This window comes from Neoarius graeffei, chromosome 20 (assembly GCF_027579695.1).
Source record: "Neoarius graeffei isolate fNeoGra1 chromosome 20, fNeoGra1.pri, whole genome shotgun sequence".
NCBI classification, from domain to species: domain Eukaryota; kingdom Metazoa; phylum Chordata; class Actinopteri; order Siluriformes; family Ariidae; genus Neoarius; species Neoarius graeffei.
Genome location: NC_083588.1, coordinates 19,926,959 through 19,949,581, shown reverse-complemented (window position 1 = coordinate 19,949,581; position 22,623 = coordinate 19,926,959). Strand labels below are relative to the sequence as shown.

The following is a 22,623-nucleotide window of genomic DNA, read 5'->3' as shown; positions in this document are numbered from 1 at the left end:
GGTTTGTTTACATTCTAAGCGGAAATGATTTTGTCTGACGTTTTGTATAGTTTTTCTTTATCGAATTTGCAAAAAATAAAAATGCTCCGTTTCTCAAAATCCAGTGAATGTGGATATAATAAAACAGTTATTCCACTCAATCTTGTCATACATGGCTTATTAGCCAAGTCGGGGCTACGTGCCTTGTCAGCCAACAGCTCATGTACGACTCGATTTCGTGGAATAACTGTTAAATGTTTGCCTTAGACTTACTAAACCAGTATCTTTGTGCTAAAAGCACTTGGAAGAAAATATAACCATCATCTTTTATACAAGAGTCAAAAGAAATCTGCTACTGGACCCTGTGCAGTTGGTGAAAGGCGCTACATAAACTTCTTGTTATTCTTGTAATAAGACTGTGAATGTGAAGTCTTTACCTAGTCTCTTCTCCAGTGTGCTTGTCCACTGCATAGATTAAGTCATTATGCAGAGCAATTAGATAGCTGACTAGAGCGGTGGAGCACAGACCTAGACCCTGTCTTCGTGGCAGCAGCACTTGCAGGTCAGCATTAAGGTCTAGTTCTTCTTGGCAGTACTCAGCTGGGAGCTTGATCTCTCCTAACAGTCAAAACACAGTCCATATTTCATTACTTCTTTCAATGAAAAACAGGCAGTGAAAAATGTGGCGATTTAAAAACCAATTAAGCATTTTACTGGATATTTTAATGGATTTTATTAGATGAGGCTTACCGTTTGTAGCCAGAGATCCTCTCAGTTGGTTCCATGTGGACAGGAAGATATTGATGCGTTTTTCATATGATGTCATTAGAGATGCTGGAAGAAAAACAAAAAGATTATAATATCTAGTGGTCAACTTTTTTAAGCTAATCAGAATGCATGGATTACAAACAAAAAGTTAGACAGTACCTGCTTTCAGGTTCTGCAGGAACTGTGCTATAGTGCCACATTGAAGCTCCATCACATTCTGGAACTTCTTCACCAGATCCCTCTGGAGAGCAAGAATGTCTGGGAGATACTTCACCAACCTCACCTCTGCCTCCTAAACAACAGCATGAATCAACACATCAGACTAAAGCATTTGCTAACATTAACAATAATTAATGATGCATGAAATGATGCAAAATGATCAGAAATTCTTTTCACTCATTGTAATTCAAGCTAGAAAGTGACTTGCTTTCTGTAGGAACTTCCAGAGGATGGGAAGTGTGTCCCTGCCTTCATTCTGCTCCAAAACGTGGCCCAGGCTAAGAAGAGAGACACGCTGCCTGCAGCTCCACACAGAAGAACCATGAATCAGAGAACCTTGAGGTAAAGTGTGCAAGAATAGCCGCGGATCTCCAAATGTCACCTTCATCACTGGGTTAGATGACACCCTATCATCATCTCTGATGTAGGCATTTACTTTTGCTAGTTGGGTCTCCAAAGCCTGTTGTGGTTACAAAATGACAAATATGTAGTAAATTAAAATCTCATCTCATCTCATCTCATCTCATTATCTCTAGCCGCTTTATCCTTCTACAGGGTCGCAGGCAAGCTGGAGCCTATCCCAGCTGACTACGGGCGAAAGGCGGGGTACACCCTGGACAAGTCGCCAGGTCATCACAGGGCTGACACATAGACACAGACAACCATTCACACTCACATTCACACCTACGGTCAATTTAGAGTCACCAGTTAACCTAACCTGCATGTCTTTGGACTGTGGGGGAAACCGGAGCACCCGGAGGAAACCCACGCGGACACGGGGAGAACATGCAAACTCCGCACAGAAAGGCCCTTGCCAGCCACGGGGCTCGAACCCAGGACCTTCTTGCTGTGAGGCGACAGCGCTAACCACTACACCACCGTGCCGCCCCGTAAATTAAAATATCACACAATTTCACCATCTCTTGCAGGAAGAACGTTTGCCTTCTATCTTCAATCCTTATGTACACAACCAGTCAGAATACAATTCCACAACAAAATTTGTACAAAATCCAGACATAAATGCAGAACTCAGTGATTGAGTGTAAACATACTAGTCTTGCTTCAAAGCACAACTGTCACAAAGGATGTGTAGGAAAGCTTCAAATATGCTAGGACAAAGCCATCTACCTTCAGCTGGTGTGTGATAATATCAGTGGTCATGGTCATCTCCCAGTTATTTCTGGCATTTTTAGTTGAAAGCAGATTATCAGAAGGTGCAGGCACTGTTCAAAAAAGGGCAAACATAAGAATGCATGGACAGTATCAGTGCGTACTAATGAGTATTGAATGCCTGTGGTAAAAGGCGCTTACAGTGACTGGGCTTATGGGGCTTAAGAAGACTACAGATGGTCAGGTGGACAGTGCAAGCTGTGTCATCTGCCCCCTTCCCTAGAGCTCTGCTTAGATGCTCAATATCCTTCAGCAGGTGGGCCATTAGAAACAACCCAGGTTGCGCCACAGGGGGATTAATGATTGTGATCAGAGCCTAGAAAATACAGCAAAAGATGTGATACTTACAACAGAGCTATGAACGAGAGCACAAAAAAAAGAATTTCAGGGGCCTGAAGAGTAAAGCGATGCAAATTTATAGATCTTGCATGCGCACCTCGAGCACCGGACAACCCTTCGAGATCATTAGTATCCTAAAACACCAAACAAATTAACAATAACAGAAAAAAAAACACAATAGGATGTAGGAGTTCGTATACCATACCTGGGGCTGCTTAGAGGCTCCCAATAGCATGGCCATATGTGTAAGCATCCTGAGTAGAGTGAATGGAGTGGGAGACATGTTCTTTGTGTCCTGCATATCTGGCTGATCCCTGCGTTGTGGATCCCCCAGGATGTGCCCTGTCTGTGTACGGTCCTCTCTGCAATCAGAAACAAACATCAGTCTTCTTTATCACCGACATGGCACAAATAAATATCAAAATGCATAAACAAACACCAAATATACATTAACTGTCCTGGGACAAATTATGTTTGGTCAAGTTGACAATTAACAACAAGTCACTATTTGCAAATATGTAGAGAATATATTTCCCTTATAGAGAACAGTTGTAGCTGCTGCCTTTGATCTGTAAACGTAAAGCAATTTGTAGCTATAAATCATAAAGTACGTTTTGTAAATTAAAAAAAAATAAATAATAATCCACCAGCGGGCATCTGCTCATGTGACTGCAATGTTAAACAGTGGCACAGCAGTGTGCCTTAAGGACGATTTGGAAAAACAACATATGGTTTATCCAAGATTCAAATAGCATACTATGGACTAATATTATATATATATATATATATATATATATATATATATATATATATATATATATATATATATATATATAAAATTTACCAGCTGGGAGGTCCGTATCGTGAAATACCGTGACCGAGGTCTTGAAAGTACTGACTGAGGCCCTCTGGGCCGAGGTCAGTATTCAAGGCCGAGGTCACGGTGTTTCACCATACGGACCGACCTTAAGCTGGTAAATAATATATTTATTTTTTCTTTACCAAATTCTAACAGAAAACGTGAGCGCCCGAAAGGGAAAACCGAGCCGAGGCAAGCCGCCATTTTGAATCCTCATTCACAGCTGTAATACAAATGGCTTCCTCCTCGGTATACAAGTGCAATTCCATGGCAGGAAAAAAAAAACAAACAAACAAACAAAAAAACCTACATTTGCCACCTGCAGTATGTAGTTCCCTATTTATACAAAATTGAGTCATTCAGGATTCAGACATGTTTTTGCTCGGCGTTAGCAACAGTTACAGGTTTTTAGCTTTCTCCTGAAATGTTTTCTTTTATTTCTTCTTCCTCAGGGTAGTAAAACTCACTTTCGCTCTGAAGACTGTCGTTATTGCTATCCATGATGTAAAATTAATGCTATTTTCGCATTTCTCAGGAGAAATGTTGACAAAAATTGCTACTATGTTTGTTGTTGTTGTGAACGAGCGAGTTGCCAGAGGTCCGTATCCGGGGTTCATATCGTAGGATACGGACCCACTCGCCAGCCAATCAGAGCGCAGGATTTGATGGAAACCGGACCGCGAAAAAAAATAATTTACAGTATTTACTAAGCACCAATTATATGAGTGCATACTGATAAATACTGGGTTGATACATGAGAAGTATCTCATCTCATCTCATCTCATTATCTCTAGCCGCTTCATCCTGTCCTACAGGGTCGCAGGCAAGCTGGAGCCTATCCCAGCTGACTACGGGCGAAAGGCGGGGTACACCCTGGACAAGTTGCCAGGTCATCACAGGGCTGACACATAGACACAGACAACCATTCACACTCACATTCACACCTATGGTCAATTTAGAGTCACCAGTTAACCTAACCTGCATGTCTTTGGACTGTGGGGGAAACCGGAGCACCCGGAGGAAACCCACGCGGACACGGGGAGAACATGCAAACTCCACACAGAAAGGCCCTCGCCAGCCACGGGGCTCGAACCCGGACCTTCTTGCTGTGAGGCGACAGCGCTAACCACTACACCACCGTGCCGCCATGAGAAGTATGTTAAATTCAAATAGAAACCAATCGCCACTCCAAGGGAAATTATTTAAAAAGTGCATTGCTTTTCTTTCATTGGTACCTGGCATTAGCTTGCTAAAAGCGGGAGCATTACATGTTAATAATCTGTACATTAACAATAATAGTTACACGATGGAAACAGAAATGGTACCAAATGCAAGCTTTCTACCATAGTTGTTGGCAGCCATGTTGGTTATCTGAGGCCTACTGTGTCCAGTACACCACAACAATCATCAAAATGCTTAGGTTCATGATTACGTTAATATCATAACGTAACTTCTTTTATATAATTCTATTTTACTGCTATCGTAATTACTGAAACCATTCAGTGCAAGCCCTATGCACAGAAATCCTTACTGAAATGTTAAATGAGAAAACGTACTGTACTGCAAATGCCTGGAAGCCTGTAACAGGTCTGTGATCAGTGCCTCCTATCGCTTCATTGCAGTCTACACATCGACTCCTCTCCATTGGCTGACCACACTAAATCAGTGCGAAGAGGAAAAGATGTTACTTTTAGATAAATTAATACAACTCAACCTGTGGGCAAATAAGGAATAACATTTGAGTCATTTGATAAACCGACCCACCTCACCAACAGTGCATGGGTGTCCGTTTGGACAATCTGAAGATAAAAAGAAAAATAGATTTTAAAAATAATAAATATCACAAATGCAATAAAATGTGGAGAAAGGCCTCTTTTTAAACAGTTATTAACAAAAGTTAAGAGTTACCAAATTCAAAAAAAAAAAAAGCATGAATGCAACAACTGTATGTGAACGTGTGGGGAAGACAAAACTGCTATACTGAACAAGCCTAGACAAGTAGGTATTTCACAATTAGCAAGTCTGTTAAAATCCCATGGGTTTGTACTTACAATACCACTGCAGATGCCCCATGGCCTGCTGGGCAACAGCAAGCATGTCATCTGGCATTGTAGGTAAGAAGGCTCTCTATATATTAAAAAAAGAAAAGAGAGATACATCATTTGTATATTTCAATAACCTTCACAATACAACCTTGCATTACTATAATAAGAACATCCATTAGTCAAACCTGCATGTTGACAGGAAAGAAAGCAAGCTGTAAGAGGGGCTCCACCACTGCTTGGTTTGCACAGAGAAGCACTGCTGCCAGGTGAACGGTGAGCTCCAGCACCATATATTCATCACTCGATAAATTGGGATGTAAACGCAGGGTAGGCAACTGGTTATACACCAGAGCCTGAGCAAGGACCCTGGATTCTGGAGTGAGTAAGGCTTTAGAGCTCTTGGTGAAGTTTTCAAGTGCTGCCAATTGCTAAAAAGGAAACACAGATGTCAAATCTCCACATATGGTGGTGCTTGAAAGTTTGTGAAATATAGAAAATTCTAAAGGGTTCACAAACTTTCAAGCACCACTGTACTTTTGGCCACATAGCATATAAAGGGTTGGGGTGGGAAAAGAAAGCAGCAGTGTATGTGCAGAGAAACACACCTCAGGGTTAGGATGGATGCTGGGATCGTTAGCTCTGTACAAAGTGGTGACTTCTCTAAACAGAGCTAACAAAAGGTACATGTTCTTCTTTGCAGGTGAACATCTGCAAGTCTGTACATATGCCAACTCCAGTTATTGAAATTGTCTGATTAATTATGACCAATTCTGTACATGGCTTCAAATGTATTTTAAAAATAACTGATCATATGCACTGCATTGCAATACCTCACAGGCTTCCTCTATTCTTTCTACTTTCCCTTCTAGCATGGCCTTGGCAACTGCATCTCTGATAGCCTTGTACTCCACACCATAGACCAGATACTGGTCAATTTGGCTAGTGCCTTCTCTCTAAAAGAGAAAACATTTTAAATATTATAAGGGAAGTTCTGAAATGCCAGGACATTAAAAAACAACAACCAAACAAACAAAAAATAAAACCCACCTCACTGATTTTAATTTGAAATTTATTTGATGCACTCCCCCCCGTGAGAATGAAATGAAATTAAAACCTACCATCTGGAGAACCTCTTGAGGAAACAGCCAGCTAAGCTGTTCTTCATGTAGAAGCTTCTGGATGTATTCTACCCCACAAAGACTGCAGATTTTTCTGATGAGGTAGACCCTGTACCAGTCATTCCTGCTGCGCTTGCACAGATTCTGCACTGAATCCAAGAATGCAGCCACTCCAGATGAGCTCTCCTTTTGAGTAGCTAAAAATAAACATAAATAAATACTTTAGTCAGGGATTGCTCTCAGAAAGTGTGCAATTGTAAAACTTGGATCTTTGGCATCTTGTTCTTTCTGGGCCTTAATTACTTTATCATACTTTTAACTGCTGATGCAATTTTATCCATTACATGGTTTGTGTAAATCAGTACCCATCTGTAGCTTCTATGTTTTGAGTTTTCCCATGATGATGGATGACAAAGGGTCCCCCGTTTTTATCTATTTATTAACATGTGAACAGCCTCATAGGCTACGTTCACACTGCAGGCTGAAGTGACTCAAATCCGATCTTTTCGCCCATATGTGACCTGTATCCGATCTTTTATTGACAATATGAACGACACAGATCCGATTTTTTCAAATCCGACCCAGGCCGTTTGGATATGTGGTCCTAATTCCGATCCCTATCCGCTCTTTTCATATGCGACTTCAGTCTGAACCGCCAGGTCGCATTCATCCGACTTACACGTCATCAACAAGCCACAAACGTCACTATTCTGCGCTGAAGTAGGTGGCGGGTCTCTCAAAAAAAGTTACAACAACATGGCGCATAATCACGGGCGCAGATAGGGGGTGGGACTCGTCCCACCCAGATTTAAATTCACCTCGCGTGGTCCCCCCCACTTATAGGGAGGAAAAAACGTCTATGCTGTCTTTCTTTGTACAAGGCAAACCTCACGGAAAAATCAAAAGACTAATTACCATTCGGTTTATTGAGGTGCACAGCAGTGTATACATAGTTGCAACAACTCGCATAAAACAAAGACTGATATTCGGTTGGTTGAGCTGCGCAGACTGCACAGGTTGCGAGCTCGAGCTTGGTTGCTATGGTTACTAACAACAAGTCTGACAGGCATATCGGGGTTGGTTTGCTGGCAGCTTTGTCCCCCCCCCCCCCCCAGTTTTTTGCCCCCCCCAGTTCAAAAAACGTATCTGCGCCCCTGCGCATGACATCAATGCGAGGGACGCTTCGGGCTGTGAAGGTTCTGTATCTTCTCAATGGAAGGACGCAGAGGTTAGGGAGCTGATTTCCATTTGGGGGGATGCAGCTATCCAAGCTAGATTGGATGGGTCATACCGCAACCGGGCGGTTTTACTTCCGTAAACACTGGCCATGCTCACTGCGTGTGACGTCGTCGTATCCTGCAATGCGCATGCGGAACACTTTTAGGTCGCTTTTCGTTCATACTGAGGATCACATACAAGTTGCATATATTTGTTAATGTGAACGACCTCACAAAAAAATCGGATTTCACAAAAAAATCGGAATTGAGCATTAAGCCTTGCAGTGTGAACGTAGCGATATTTACACTCAAAGAAACAGGAAATGGTCAAAGGCATTAAGTCTCTGAAGCCTGACAGCAGTTTAAAAAGAAAACAACTTTTCAAGAATGACAATTTTTCCCCCATTTTAAATATTCTTTAGGATTGCCAAAGTGGTCCCTGGTTAAATCATGAACTCCAATTACTTGCACGCAGTGTGTCTAGGATAGGCTCTGGAACCAAGGAGATGCCAACTAGGATGAAGCGGTTACTAAATGAATGAATATTCTAGAGGGGTGCTGTATGTTTTTGGAAGAAAATATTGGCACTGTATTGACATACGAAACATCCAACTGACTGCAATACACTGATCAATTAATCTTGCACTTAAAATTGCTTCAAATGGTTACCTGCAGTGGAGCTTCTGCTGACTAGTAGGTCTGCTGCCATATCTAGACACAGGCGAATTCTGGCCACCTGTTGTAGGTGCTCGATGGTCACAGTTTCGGTAGCCACAGCTCCAGTTTGCAAGAATTCCATCAGAAAGTTCTTCTCTTCCAGCAGACAGGCCTGCTGCTCAGACACAGAATGCCACTGGGTCCGCTCAAACATAGCGTCCTACAGATATAAAGTAACCCACTGACAGTGTAAGAATTATATATCTAGAACACTAGAAAAATGAGAGAAAAGAACAGACCCACCTCAAGGCAGTTTATATACAGACAATACAGTTCCGTTTTATCAGCTTTCTCCAGGATGTTACTCTGCTCAACTTCTGTAAGATGTTGCTGAAGGTAGACTTTCACATCAGCAAAGCTGAAAGGTAAGAAAAGAAAATGAAACCAGAAACAAAACTGAAATGCATTCATGACACGTATAAACAAAAGCATCCTTATTGGCCCCGCTCTCACCTGTACTTGAGCAGCAGTTTGAGCACTACAGAGCGTACTACAGGGTTTTTGTCCACAGAGTCATCAAAAGGAGACAGTGCCTTGGTCAAAAATTGTCGATCACAGCCTTATAAATGGGAAAATTATATTCAAGTAAGTATTTAGGCAAGATTGACCTGGACCAGACAACAACAAAAGTTGACATTAACCTTACGTAGATATACACATAAGCCCACCTCGGATTCTGGGTACAGACCCTGCCTCCACCATGAGGAAGGATAGCAGGTGACGGATGATGGCTTTATTGGGTGGTGAGTTGTCTCTGAAGCAGATGGTGGAGACGAGGTCAATGAAGAAGGCATTGCACTGTTTTCTGAATTGGCCATTTTCTTTGATCTGGGTCCTAAAAGTCAAAAACATACAAAAACAACTTAAACAAGTTGGCGCAATTTTGAGCTCAAAAGCACTCTCTATAAGAATGGCATGACAAAAATTCATAATGGTCTACAAATGGGATATTTCATTGTGTTAAATTTCAGTGTCTAGCTTACCGAATGGTCTCGGATGGCATGAGGTTAAAGTCATCATCAACTCCATGCATGCAAAGTGGACAGTACATCTGTCCTGGGATCAGCCACAGCTTGATGCAGTCTAGACAGTAGATGTGCTCACAAGGAAGACTCAGAGGATCACGAGGGTCTCCCATACACACTGGACATGGCTGGAAACCAAACCTGGATGCACAACAACAGACAGGTTGGATTTCTCAGCCATACCTTATTTTATTTATTGATTTTTGCCATCAGTCAAATATTATAATAAGAAATTCAGGTGTATTTCTACCTAAAAATCCGATTATTTGCTCCATCTTTGCAGGCTTTGAGAATGGTAATCACTGCCTCAAATGGCTGTTTCAATTTGAGGTCAGAGTCCTTGTCCAAAACCTTAAATGAATATCAAAAACATAAAGAAATCGACTCCAGAAGAAAGAGAGTTAGTAGGCAAGGGTTTAAAAATTGACTTACTTGAGCCAACTGTCGTGTGTGTTCCAGGACCAATGGTTTGAGATTCTTCTCCACGTTCTCTATACCTAGAAGTATGTGCTCAACAAATAGGGAAAGGGCATGGATACGTCGCCACCTATGTCTAAACAAACAGCACATGTGAGCAATGAATTACTTAGAACTGTTACACTATTCATTTACAGTGAATTTTCTCATTTACATTAATGAGAAAATTACATTTACTTACTGGACACGGCCAATCATGGTCTTGCTCCTTTCTCCATAGTGTCGGATGCTCTCCTCTGAGCAGACCAACTCAATTGGGACTTGTAACTTCTTTACCTGTCGTAGCCAAGCCACACAATTTGTAAAAGCAGCCAGGTCATGGGGCTCCAGATACTCAACACAGGCCAAGGCAGCATATACATCGAGCACCTGAGGAAGATACAGATTGAAGAATATGAAATACTGAGTATAACTGTTACATCCTTTACAGTCTCTTAGCCACTAATGGGAAGTACAGCTTACCATTTCCATGCCATCTATGGACTGTCTGTTGTCCAAGAGCACCTGAGCAATCTGGGGCTCAATGGTGATCATTCTGGAGAAGTTCTGCAGGCGGTTCTTAAACTCATGGTAGGCAGCGTGGATCCAGGGTAAAGAGGTTACCTCATTTTGTCCTGCCTCCTGACGACTTCTCACTTCATTCACACAGCATGTCAGAGCTCCCGCAAGGAGCTGAGGAGTCAACATGCATACACAAACATTTCTTTGTGGATGTATTATTTTTAAAAATGAATAAAATATATACATGTTAAAACATGTTTATAGATGCTGACCTTCAGTTCAACCTCTGTAGTTAAGTTTGTCGTCAAAGAGATGAAATCCTGAAGATACCTGCAGAAAAACTCCTCCTGCATTTCTTGTTCAGCTTCTGCAATATATCGGCCAAGTGGAGTCTTCCAGAAGAACTCCTCAAACTGTTTCAGAGTGTGGCCTTTCAATTATAAATGACAAAAAATAAAAAATTGCAATGAAAATTGCCACTGTATAGCAACAAATTGCAATTATGGGGTCTGGGACCCGAGTTTAATCTAGGCTACATCCACACGACAACAGCAACGAGATTTTTTTTTTAAATATCGCGTCCACATGGGCAACGGATCAGTAAAATATCAGGTACATATGGCAACGCAACGTTTGCTGAAAACGATGCAATGCACATGCCACACCTCTACGTGCGCTGTAAGACGGTCCCATCGGAGACACCAGAACAATAGAAGTAGACGCATGCGCATAAACCCCTTCTTCTGTAGCATCAGCCACATAAAGTTTTATTAATCAGTAGCGCAAAACGAAAGACGCGGAAAGAGGAATGAATGGGGGTAGATGGAAGCCGGTACGCCAACATTCTGAGATCCGCCAGAATTCTTTAATGGTCCGGAATAAATTGAATGCTACACGTTGATGGATTACTTTGTTCTTCTACGCCCTTTTTGAGGAATGTACTGTCGGACTTAAACCAACATCTGAAGAGGTGAGATCGCTCCTTTTTTTTTCCTATTTTTGCTGGCGGGATTGTTTTTGGAAAGCGCACGGGCGGTGCACGGTTTGGTTATACTCAGTACTTCCGCAGTGTTTGTACTAAAGACTCTGCCCTAAGGGCTATTCTCTCACTCTCTCTCACTTTGCACCATTACACAAATATTCACAGTGAAAATATTTTGTAAGCGCATTTCATGAACCAAGTTATAGGATTTGTTGACAACTCGCATCGAGTTCGTTACACTTCTACCCGGCGTGAAGCACTGACAGTCATGTGGTTGTGACGTCATCGTAAACAAATCCGTTCTACTCATCCAGACGACTTTGCAACGGCGCCGTTGCCAGATTTTTCCACTCTGGAACCCGTTCTCAAAAGATTTCGTTTCAGGGCACCCAAAACGCCGGTGCCGTGTGGAAGCCAGGCCGAAACGATAAACAATTTTATCAGATTCACCTGAATCCGTTGCCGTGTGGACAGGACCCTAGATTTGCATTTTCATTGCAACACAACCAGTTTTCTACCAGAAAATTTGTCTGACCCGTCAACAAATAATTGTAGGAAAAAAAAAATAATATAAAAGTAAAGTAACACCACTGTAATGAATCTGAAAAAAAAAAAGTGTTTAACTGGCAGCTGGAATGAAATGAAATGAGCTATACAGTGGTGCTTCAAAAAGTTTGTGAACCCTTTAGAATTTTCTATATTTCTGCATAAATATGACCTAAAACATCATCAGATTTTCACACAAGTCCGAAAAGTAGATAAAGAGAACCCAGTTAAACAAATGAGGCAAAAATATTTTCCATGGTCATTTATTTGTTGAGGAAAATGATCCAATATTACATACCTGTGAGTGGCAAAAGTATGTGAACATTTGCTTTCAGTATCTGGTGTGACCCCCTTGTGCAGCAATAACTGCAACTAAACATTTCCGGTAACTGTTGATCAGTCCTGTACACCGGCTTGGAGGAATTTTTGCCCATTCCTCTGTACAGAACAGCTTCAACTCTGGGATGTTGGTGGGTTTCCTCACATGAACTGCTCGCTTCAGGTCCTTCCACAACATTTCAATTAGATTAAGGTCAGGACTTTGACTTGGCCATTCCAAAACATTAACTTTATTCTTCTTTAACCATTCTTTGGTAGAATGGCTTGTGTGCTTAGGGTCGTTGTCTTGATGCATGACCCACCTTCTCTTGAGATTCAGTTCATGGTCAGATGTCCTGACATTTTCCTTTAGAATTCGCTGGTATAATTCAAAATTCATTGTTCCATCAACAATGGCAAGCTGTCCTGGCCCAGATGCAGCAAAACAGGCCCAAACCATGATACTACCATCACCACCATGTTTCACAGATAGGATAAGGTTCATATGCTGGAATGCAGTGTTTTCCTTTCTCCAAACATAACGCTTCTCATTTAAACCAAAAAGTTCTATTTTGGTCTCATCCATCCACAAAACATTTTTCCATTAGCCTTCTGGCTTGTCCACGTGATCTTTAGCAAACTGCGGACAAGCAGCAATGTTCTTTTTGGAGAGCAGTGGCTTTCTCCTTGCAACCCTGCCATGCACACCATTGTTGTTCAGTGTTCTCCTGATGGTGGACTCATGAACATTAACATTAGCCAATGTGAGAGAGGCCTTCAGTTGCTTAGAAGTTACCCTGGGGTCCTTTTTGACCTCGCTGACTATTACACGCCTTGCTCTTGGAATGATCTTTGTTGGTCAACCACTCCTGGGGAGGATAACAATGGTCTTGAATTTCCTCCATGTGTACACAATCTGTCTGACTGTGGATTGGTGGAGTCCAAACCCTTTAGAGATGGTTTTGTAACCTTTTCCAGCCTGATGAGCATCAACAACGCTTTTTCTGAAGTCCTCAGAAATCTCCTTTGTTCTTGTCATGATACACTTCCACAAATGTGTTGTGAAGATCAAACTTTGAGAGATCCCTGTTCTTTAAATAAAACAGGGTGCCCATTCACACCTGATTGTCACCCCATTGATTAAAAACACCCGACTCTAATTTCGCCTTCAAATTAACTGCTAATCCGAGAGGTTCACATACTTTTGCCACTCACAGATATGTAATATTGGATCATTTTCCTCAATAAATAAATGACCAATTATCTCCCCTTTGAAACATCAGACTGGGATTATTTTCCTTCATGCAGAACTTCAGGTGGTATACTACAACTGTTTAAAGTTTCATCAAAATCCATCAAACCGTTTTAGGAGTTGTGCTTACAAGACACATGGACAGACAGACAGACAGACAGACAGACAGACAGACAGGGTGATTCCTATATACCCCCCAAACTTTGTTTGCGGGGCATATAATAAATAATGAAGCTAATGAAAGATTTACTGTTCACAGTGGTATGCATATCCATAATGCAAATGTGTCCTTGCACTGTCACATACATTGTATGTGTGTAGGTTTTCTGTTACCTTCTCTGTGCAGAGCATGTACCCAGAGTTCTTCTAAATGATCTTTGATTAGCCAGCTGAATGGCATGCAGCAGCCTGTATTCCTATGAACCACGATACAGTTCTGGACAAGAATGGTCTTCGGCACTGAGCTGAAAAAGACATAGACAATTGAAAATATATTAATAAAATCTCTTTCTGCACAGGCAAATCGATACAGTGATGTACATGTGAGGTACTTACATGGAATCCACTCTTGTGTATGGAACTTTTAAAAACTTGACGTTTTCAAAGATGTCCAACCACAGTTTTTTCACTGATTCACCCGAGTTTCCATCTAGCAAGATGTCAAGATTGTGGTCACGGTCAATAACTGAAATCAGCTGCGCCAGGAAGGGAATGACTGCAGCTTGAACCCGCTTCCATAAAGTATTTCTGAAAATTTAATGACATCATAAAATGAACACACATTTAAAAACACCTCACCATCCACTTTAAGAGCAACACTTGTACACAGGTCAAAAGATACAAGTCAAGCGCTTCAGTTAATGTTTGCATCAAGCATCAAATTGTGACCTCTGTGACTTACCGTGGCATGGGTATTTGTGCCTGATGAGCTGGTTTGAGTATTTCAGAAAAAAAAAAAAAAAAAAGTGCTGATCTCCTGGGATTTTCACACACAGTATCAAGAGCTTACACAGAATTGTTATATTAAAAAAAACAAAAACACAACAAACAAACAAAAAACCCTCAGTCTTTGGTGCAGAGGGTCTGTTGGCTGAAACACCTTGTTGATGAGAGCGATCAGAGGGAAATGACCAGACTAGTTTGAGCTGACAGGAAGACGATAGTATGTAAATCAAATAATCACTCTTTACAACTGTGCTGAGCAGAAAAGCATCTCAGAATGCACAACACAGCAAACTTTGAGGTGGATGTGCTCCAACAGCAGAAGACCACATCAGGTTCTACCTCATGTCAGCCAAGAACAAGAGTCTGAGGCTACATCCACACGACAACGGCAACGAGATTTTTTTTTTAGCGGGTAAAAAAATTATATATATATATATATATATATATATATATATATATATATATATATATATATCGCGTCCACATGGGCAACGGATCAGTAAAATATCAGGTACATATGGCAACGCAATGCTTGCTGAAAACGATGCAATACACATGCCACACCTCTACGTGCGCTGTAAGACGGTCCCATCAGAGACACCAGAACAATAGAAGAAGTAGGACGCATGCGCATAAACCCCTTCTTCTACCCGGCGTGAAGCACTCACAGGAACAAACACACAACAACAAGAAGATGGCTGCAACTACGCGAGGAAATCGTGCCTTCTGTGTGTACAAATTAGTTTTATTAGTGTGCATAGTTTTATATAACTTAATTTTCTTATTGTGTGAACATTTTGAAAAGCATTTTTATATAATTTATATAACTTTTTATATTGTGTGTGAACATTTTGAAAAGCAGTCTTATCCAATAAAAAAAAGAAATTCAAGAAATGGTTCAGTTACTTGTTTATTTAAAAGAAAAGCTGTTGTTGTTACGAATGATGCGCGCGAGAGTGCTGCTTGTTCTAGTCATGTGGTTGTGACGTCATCGTAAACAAATCCGTTCTACTCATCCAGACGACTTCGCAACGGCGCCGTTGGCAGATTTTTCCACTCTGGAACCCGTTCTCAAAAAATATCGTTTTGGGGCACCCAAAACGCTGGTGCCGTGTGGACGTCAGGCCAAAACGATAAAAAATTTTATCAGATTCACCTGAATCCATTGCCGTGTGGACTGGACCTGAGACCATCATGGACACAGACTCACGCAAACTAGATAACTGAAGACCGGGGGGGCGCTAACTAATCTAATCTAACAAACTATTCAACTGTCCAGTTTGGGTCAGTGTGTCCATGATAGCCTCAGATTCCTTTTTTTGGCTGACAGAAGTGAAACTCAATGTGGTCTTCTGCTGTTGTAGCCCATCCACCTCAAGGTTGATGTTTTGGGCATGCCAAGATGCTTTTCTGCTTACCATGGTTATAAAGAGTGATTATTTGAGTTACTATATCCTTCCTGGTAGCTCAAACCAATCTGGCCATTTATTTTCCTTTGACCTCTCATCAGCAAGATATTTCCACCCACAAAACTGTCGCTCACTCATTTTTTTTTTCTGATCACCATTCTGTGTAAAGTCTAGAGACTGTTATGTGTAAAAATTCCAGAAGATCAGCAGTTTCTAAAATACTCAAACCAGCCCATCTGGTAACAACATTAATGCCATGAACAAAGTCACAGAGCTCATACTTTTTCTTCATTCTGATGTTTGATGCAAGCATTACCTGAAGCTCTTGACCTGTCAAAGTCCCTTCCCATGCCATGTGGCGCGTAGGGCGGCGCCGATCTCCGTTTCCGTAGCCCTCGGCCTCTCGCCTATTACATAGCTAGGGTTAGAGTGGGGGGCTAGTCCTCTGGTAACCGCGAGAGTTTGGCTCCCCACTTGCATCTGTATTGCAGCCTGCCTTGCCAGACAGCAGTAGGTACCATTTTTATGATGGTCTTTGGTATGACCCGACCATGAGTAGAACTTGCGATCTCCCGATTGAGAGGCGGACACGCGAACCACTAGGCCAACTCGTGGTATGTCTTGACCTGTATCTGCATGATTTTTTGAATTGCACTGTTGCCACATGATTGGCTGATTAGATAACTGCATGAATGTGCAGGTGTTCTTAATAGTGAGTGTGTATTTATGCACTGATACGAAGACCTTTTTTATTTGCTTGATACTGTTAAATTATAACTGGTCACAAATGAAGGGGGAAAAAAATTCTTGAAAAAAGGCCATAAACTGCTGCTAAGACAGATGCAACATAAGTTCAAGGTATGCAATTGTTTACTGCAGGGGTGTCAAACCTGATCCATAAAGGGCCGTGTGGCTGCAGGTTTTCATTCCAGCCATGCAGCAGCACCCTGATTTGGCTTATTCAATCAACTGACACACCCACCCTTTAATCAAGGGTGGGTGTGGCTGCAAGTATTTGACTGTGTGAAGACAGTTCAGTTGATTGAATGAGCCAAGTCAGGTGTGCTGCTGCATGGCTGGAATGAAAACCTGCAGCCACAAGGCCCTTTATGGATCAGGTTTGACACCCCTGGTTTACTGCAAGACTATATCTTCCTTTAACAAATTATGCTTTCCATCCATCCATTATCCAGAACCGCTTATCTTGTGCAGGGTCGCAGGCAAGCTGGAGCCTATCCCAGCTGACTATGGGCGAGAGGCAGGGTACACCCGGGACAAGTCGCCAGATCATCGCAGGGCTGATACAGAGACAAACAACCATTCACACCTACGGTCAATTTAGAGCCACCAATTATCCTAACCTGCATGTCTTCGGACTGTGGGGGAAACCGGAGCACCCAGAGGAAACCCACACAGACACGGGGAGAACATGCAAACTCCGCACAGAAAGGCCCCCGTCGGCCACTGGGCTCAAACCCAGAACCTTCGTGCTGTAAGGCAACAGTGCTAACCACTACACCACTGTGCCACCCAAAATATGTTTTTATTTATTTAACCAAGTCACTCGGAACAAGATTCTTATTTACAGTGGTGGTCTGGCAAAAGGCAAAGCCTCTTGAGGAAAGGGGGTAAGGGCTAAAAATGACTAAAGGTAACATGAGTGCTATGCAATCCAACACACAAACAGATAAACAGCAGCAACACGCAGTGCAACAGACAAAACCAAAAAAAGGTACCCAGAGTATACCAGAGACAACAGTAAACAATAATAAATTTAACTGTCATTATGTTTTTTTTTGTTTTTGTTTTTGTCATCATACCTGAATGTCCCACCCTCTTGTAGGGAATCAATATTGGATGCTTCTTTGAAAACCCAATTCTTTGCTGAGACAGTGTGCTCATCATGGTTCATCAACAGAGAATGAAGACGGCGCTTAATGGTTTTCAAAAATGTAGCTGTTGATTATTTAAAAAAAAAAATTTAGTGGTTAAATAAAGGTTAAAAATTATTCAGAAATTATATACACATTTATTAGTATAAATACACAGGTGATTATAGGAAATCACGCACGCTGATTATTGAGAAATAATCCGAATTTCTTGACCAATCACCTCGAGCGACTCGGCAAAATGGCGGCCAAGCACTTTGTCATTGTAAGTGAGGAAGAATTACAAATTATGAAACAAAACATTGTTCCTAGAAGCACTAAAGATGCTACAAAGTTTGTCTGTTGCCATCCTCATAGCTGAGGGTCAGCGATCCAGAAAGCTATCAACTAGCTTCCCTGTATTCTCTTGGGTGATTATAGCATACCAGAGGGACCCAAACCCTCATCTGGTGGTGTGTAAACATACACACCTATGGGCAATTTAGAGTAGCCAATCAACCTAACCCACATGTCTTTGGACTGTGGGAGGAAACCCATGCAGACATGGGTAGAACACGCAAACTCCACACAGAAAGGGCCCCGTTGGCCACTGGGCTTGAACCCAGAACCTTCTTGCTGTGAGGCAACAATGCTAACCATTAAACCACTGTGCTGCCTGCTACTAAGTTTGGTCTAAAACTATTCAAAGGTAAGGTGGAATTGTGATTTATTTTATCCATTTCAAAATGAAGTATTTTATGTGAGTCGGCATAGATAAGCGACAAGTCTGCGTTCATTACATTTGCATGCCGTTTTTGAAGTTTTAAATAAATTATTTTTTAAATATGATTTTTAATTTTTTTTAAATAAATCGCCTGTGTATTTATACTGTTATAAACAATTATCCGCCTCAGGCTCAGTGAATATCAGTGAATAATAACCTCGACTTCGTTTTAGTTATTATTCACAGAGATTACTGTTAAATATGATGAATAATTGCGATAGATAGATAGATAGATAGATAGATAGATAGATAGATAGATAGATAGATAGATAGATAGATAGATAGATAGACAGATAGATAGATAGATAGATAGACAGACAGACAGACAGACCTTGAAGTTCCTCATTATCAGACAGGAGAGTTAGTAGAATTTCTACTCTTCTAGTGCTGCGACAACCTGCATCCCCCTGGTCTCTCAGCATGCCCACTGCACTTTGAACACAGCTACGCACCAGTGCTGTGGTATCTAGAACATTATCCCAGCTCTTGAGAGACCACAAAGAAAAAAATGGTTAAATTGACTCTTCATCAACATGTCGACACCATGATTAAAAAAATGAACATAATGTCGTTTCTGATGTTCGAATTTACCACATTGCCCTCTTGTTCCATTGTTTCAGCTTCTTCTTCTTTATACAGGTCCTCTGTCTCCATAGCTGCAACAGTCAAAGACAGAGTTTGTTCCATTAGACAAACACCCGCTGAAGGTCTGTCTGCATTCAAAAAGAGTACATTTAGGATGATTTTTTTTTTGTTTACCTTCAGGCTGATCTTCCTTTTCCTCAAACAGCTGACTGATGGTAAGACACTGCAAGGCTTTAATATCAGAGATGATGTCTTTTGATCTTCTAAGGTCATCAATGTGGACTGATTTCCAGGGACCTAAACAGAAAAGTACAGAAGAAAATATTAAAATATGTCCAAAGTCCTAAATACACTCTATGGCTAAAAGTATGTGGACACCTTGACATCACCCCCCCCCCCCCCCCCCCCCCATGTACTTCTTGAATATCCCCTTAAAACCATGGACGTTAATATGCAATTGCTATAAAGGAAACAAAGTTTGTCAGCCAGCAATTTCAATATACACTGTATGGCCAAAATTATTTCTGTCAGATGTTTGTTGAACCATTCCAGATTTAGTGCCCCCTTTGCTGTTACAACAACCTCCACTCTTCAAGGAAGGCTTTCCACAATATTTTGGAACGTGACTGGGGATTAGTGCCCATTCAGGCATAAGAGTATTAGATGAGTTTGGGCACTGATCTCGGACAAAGCGGCCTTGCATGAAGTCAGTGTTCTAATTCATCCCAAAGATGTTCAAGTGATGGTTTAAAGTTGAGGTGATGGCTCTGTAGAGAACACTCAAATTCTTCCAAACCACCCTCACTTTGTACACGGTCATGCTGGAACAGGTTTGAACTAGGCCCATTAGTTATAGGATAAGGGAAATCTTAATGTGAAAGCATACAACGCATTTTGGACAGCTGTTTGTTTCAAACTTTATAACAGCTGTGCAGGGAAGGCCCATGTATAGATGGGATGGTCATGTGTCCACAGACGTTTGACCATATTTAGTTTAAAATTAGTCATATAATCAAAATCTTTGTCATACCGCCATGAAATCCAACATAAGAAGTTCCACCTTCCACTCTTGGCAGTTTGGTAATGAAGTAGACGAACACCTTACTTTCCTGCTCCTTCCTGAATTTGCTGATTTCACCGATAGAGGAGTACCTAAAAAAGGTTAAAAATGTCATGACTGATTTCTTAAAGTTCTACTTCAGCAAGCAAAATGGATAATAAGCCAGATTAAAGACTTACTTTGCTGATGCAATGAGGTTGGAGCTTTGTAAAGCTTCATCAAAATCAGTCTGAATAATTAGTATTTTGTTCCCAGAGGTACTGTCTAAAAAGTTCCTGGGATGACAGAAACGGTACAAATTAATGGGTGGGGAGGACGTACCATATTTTTAAAAATCTTGCAATATGCAACTATTCATGCATACCTGATTTTCTTTAGGAAAGAATGTTCCGTGTCAAACTGTTGCAATGCAAGTAGCTCGATGTTTGGAACCACTTCCTGTAGCTGCCCAATGTCTGCAGCTGTCAGAAGTCTTGAGAAGGTGGTCACCTACAGGATTTCAAAACAATCAGGAATTATATGCAAAAGGCAAGGTTTATTATTATTATTATTATTACTACTACTACTAGCAATCATCTAATATCACTAAGAGGTATTTGAAACGGCTGAATATTATGCAGAGTGAACATTATGCATCATGATTTCATAAACCTTTGCATTTTCTTATACAAATCTTAAATATTCCAGTTTTGTTTTTAATTATTTCCTTTCTCTTTGCTTGTTGATGTTAACCTCAATGTTATATTTTCAACTCTTCTTTGCATAGACTTAAGCCCCTTCCGACACACAGGAAAAAAAATCCCAAATCTAAAACACCATTTGAGGTTCAATAAAAAAAAAGCATGACTCTAGTAGCTGTCCACTGAAAATTGTTAACTGTTGCCATACAATGTCACAGACACGCATCAATTTATAAAAAACAATACATAAATTAATCCATAACACTGCAATTTGGTATCTCTCAATATACATGGAATTTTTGTGCAAATATGAAATTTAAACAATGAAATATGACAATCCTTCACAAAACAGTGTTTTTCATGATGAATGAAATGATCATCTTGCACTTTAAAAGTAACCACAAGTTATACTATAAATGCCATATAATTACAAATGAAGATGTTCAAAATGTGTAAATAATACATTTTAAAAATGAATACTGGCAGCCTGAACTGAATTGTGAGGTGCTAGATGCCAGCTGAAAGAGAAAGGAAAAGATCAACATCGCTCGTAACTTCCTAAACGTCTATCCTGAGCTGTCAGGCCCCATTACATCACAGCCCTGCCATTCCATATGACTCAGAAAGTAAAGAAATACAAAGGAAGCTTGGAACCAAGGGGGGAAAAGGGAACTCAAGGTAGTTGGCCTTCATAAAACCAACAAAACATTCAACCAGGTGGTTTCAACAGCAGAAGAACGACCAGCATTTTTTCAGAGGCACTAGGGGGTCTGGGTCTTCTAATTAACAACTCTACTAACATCCCTGATGCATTAATATGGCAAATACCACATTAATATGGGAAATGTGGATCCCTAGCATCTTTTCTCCAACAATAACTATGAGAAGCTGAAGCATGGATGATAAACCAAATGATCCCAGTTCTCTGTCCAGAAGAAACCCTTGGCTACCAAATGCAAGGAGATGGTCAGCAATTCTGAAAGCCATGAAAACTCATGAACAGCTGATTTTAGTGACTCCTGACAAGGCAAACCTTAGCACAAAAACAAAAATTGATTTCGACTGACAAGGCCAATTCTTTGTTTTTTTGTAATACACTGAAGACATTTGGATTTGGGTTGACATGGATGCTTCTTGAATGGGCTCACTGATCTTCAAATGATGTTGTAATTCTACATTCTATGTCAATATACAGAGAAATGCATCCAATCTAATTGAGAGGAACTTAAATACGCAGTAAGACAATGACCCAAAAAAAACACACCACCAACACAGCAAAGAACTTCACATAAGGGAATAAAACGGAAGGTTTTAGACTACCCAAGTCAATTACCAGACCTTAATCCAATTGAGCATACTTTTTACCTCCTGAAGAGTAGACTAAAGGGGGCTTGGGAAGAGCCAAGTGCCAAAAGGGTCTGGCTAGCCTTCCCTAGCACAATTACCTGGAGCTGCCAGAGCTATGCATATAAAGAGCTTGGGCTTCCAAGAGGTTTTTCTAAAACCTGGGAAGGAAGCTAGCAGCCTTGAGAACTTTATTAATGTACTCAATCCCCCATCTTCATGTATGCAGCCTATATCCTGGGTGTTGGCCAAACTTTTTCAGCAGTTTGTGCTACAGTAGGTCTTCTGTGGGATTGGATCCTACAGGCTAGTCTTCATGCCTTTGACACCCATGGCCAGTGGTCCTTCCTTGGACCACTTTTGGTAGGTACTAACCACTGCACACCAGGAACACCCCACAAGATGTGCCATTTTGG

At 41.1% G+C, this 22,623-nt stretch overlaps 1 protein-coding gene across 2 annotated transcripts in view; it reads right to left on the bottom strand.

Moving 5' to 3' along the window:
• rnf213a (ring finger protein 213a) overlaps window positions 1-22,623 on the bottom strand; it is a 131,610-nt gene that overhangs the window by 7,292 nt on the left and 101,695 nt on the right. For both annotated transcript variants that reach the window (XM_060901392.1, XM_060901393.1), the window contains exons 29-61: window positions 20,548-20,672; window positions 20,363-20,458; window positions 20,154-20,275; window positions 19,298-19,420; window positions 19,130-19,194; window positions 18,870-19,023; window positions 17,707-17,842; window positions 14,088-14,279; window positions 13,866-13,996; window positions 10,707-10,864; window positions 10,396-10,605; window positions 10,115-10,302; window positions 9,889-10,009; window positions 9,707-9,807; window positions 9,415-9,597; window positions 9,100-9,266; window positions 8,885-8,990; window positions 8,675-8,789; window positions 8,384-8,591; window positions 6,498-6,694; window positions 6,210-6,332; window positions 5,985-6,095; window positions 5,565-5,807; window positions 5,386-5,461; window positions 5,099-5,133; window positions 4,891-4,991; window positions 2,681-2,837; window positions 2,278-2,452; window positions 2,095-2,189; window positions 1,175-1,426; window positions 907-1,039; window positions 730-813; window positions 417-597 (exon numbers count right to left, since the gene is read on the bottom strand). In XM_060901392.1, coding sequence (XP_060757375.1) covers window positions 417-597; window positions 730-813; window positions 907-1,039; window positions 1,175-1,426; window positions 2,095-2,189; window positions 2,278-2,452; window positions 2,681-2,837; window positions 4,891-4,991; window positions 5,099-5,133; window positions 5,386-5,461; window positions 5,565-5,807; window positions 5,985-6,095; window positions 6,210-6,332; window positions 6,498-6,694; window positions 8,384-8,591; window positions 8,675-8,789; window positions 8,885-8,990; window positions 9,100-9,266; window positions 9,415-9,597; window positions 9,707-9,807; window positions 9,889-10,009; window positions 10,115-10,302; window positions 10,396-10,605; window positions 10,707-10,864; window positions 13,866-13,996; window positions 14,088-14,279; window positions 17,707-17,842; window positions 18,870-19,023; window positions 19,130-19,194; window positions 19,298-19,420; window positions 20,154-20,275; window positions 20,363-20,458; window positions 20,548-20,672 — 4,664 coding nt within the window. The remainder of the gene's footprint in view (window positions 1-416; window positions 598-729; window positions 814-906; window positions 1,040-1,174; window positions 1,427-2,094; window positions 2,190-2,277; window positions 2,453-2,680; window positions 2,838-4,890; window positions 4,992-5,098; window positions 5,134-5,385; window positions 5,462-5,564; window positions 5,808-5,984; window positions 6,096-6,209; window positions 6,333-6,497; window positions 6,695-8,383; window positions 8,592-8,674; window positions 8,790-8,884; window positions 8,991-9,099; window positions 9,267-9,414; window positions 9,598-9,706; window positions 9,808-9,888; window positions 10,010-10,114; window positions 10,303-10,395; window positions 10,606-10,706; window positions 10,865-13,865; window positions 13,997-14,087; window positions 14,280-17,706; window positions 17,843-18,869; window positions 19,024-19,129; window positions 19,195-19,297; window positions 19,421-20,153; window positions 20,276-20,362; window positions 20,459-20,547; window positions 20,673-22,623) is intronic.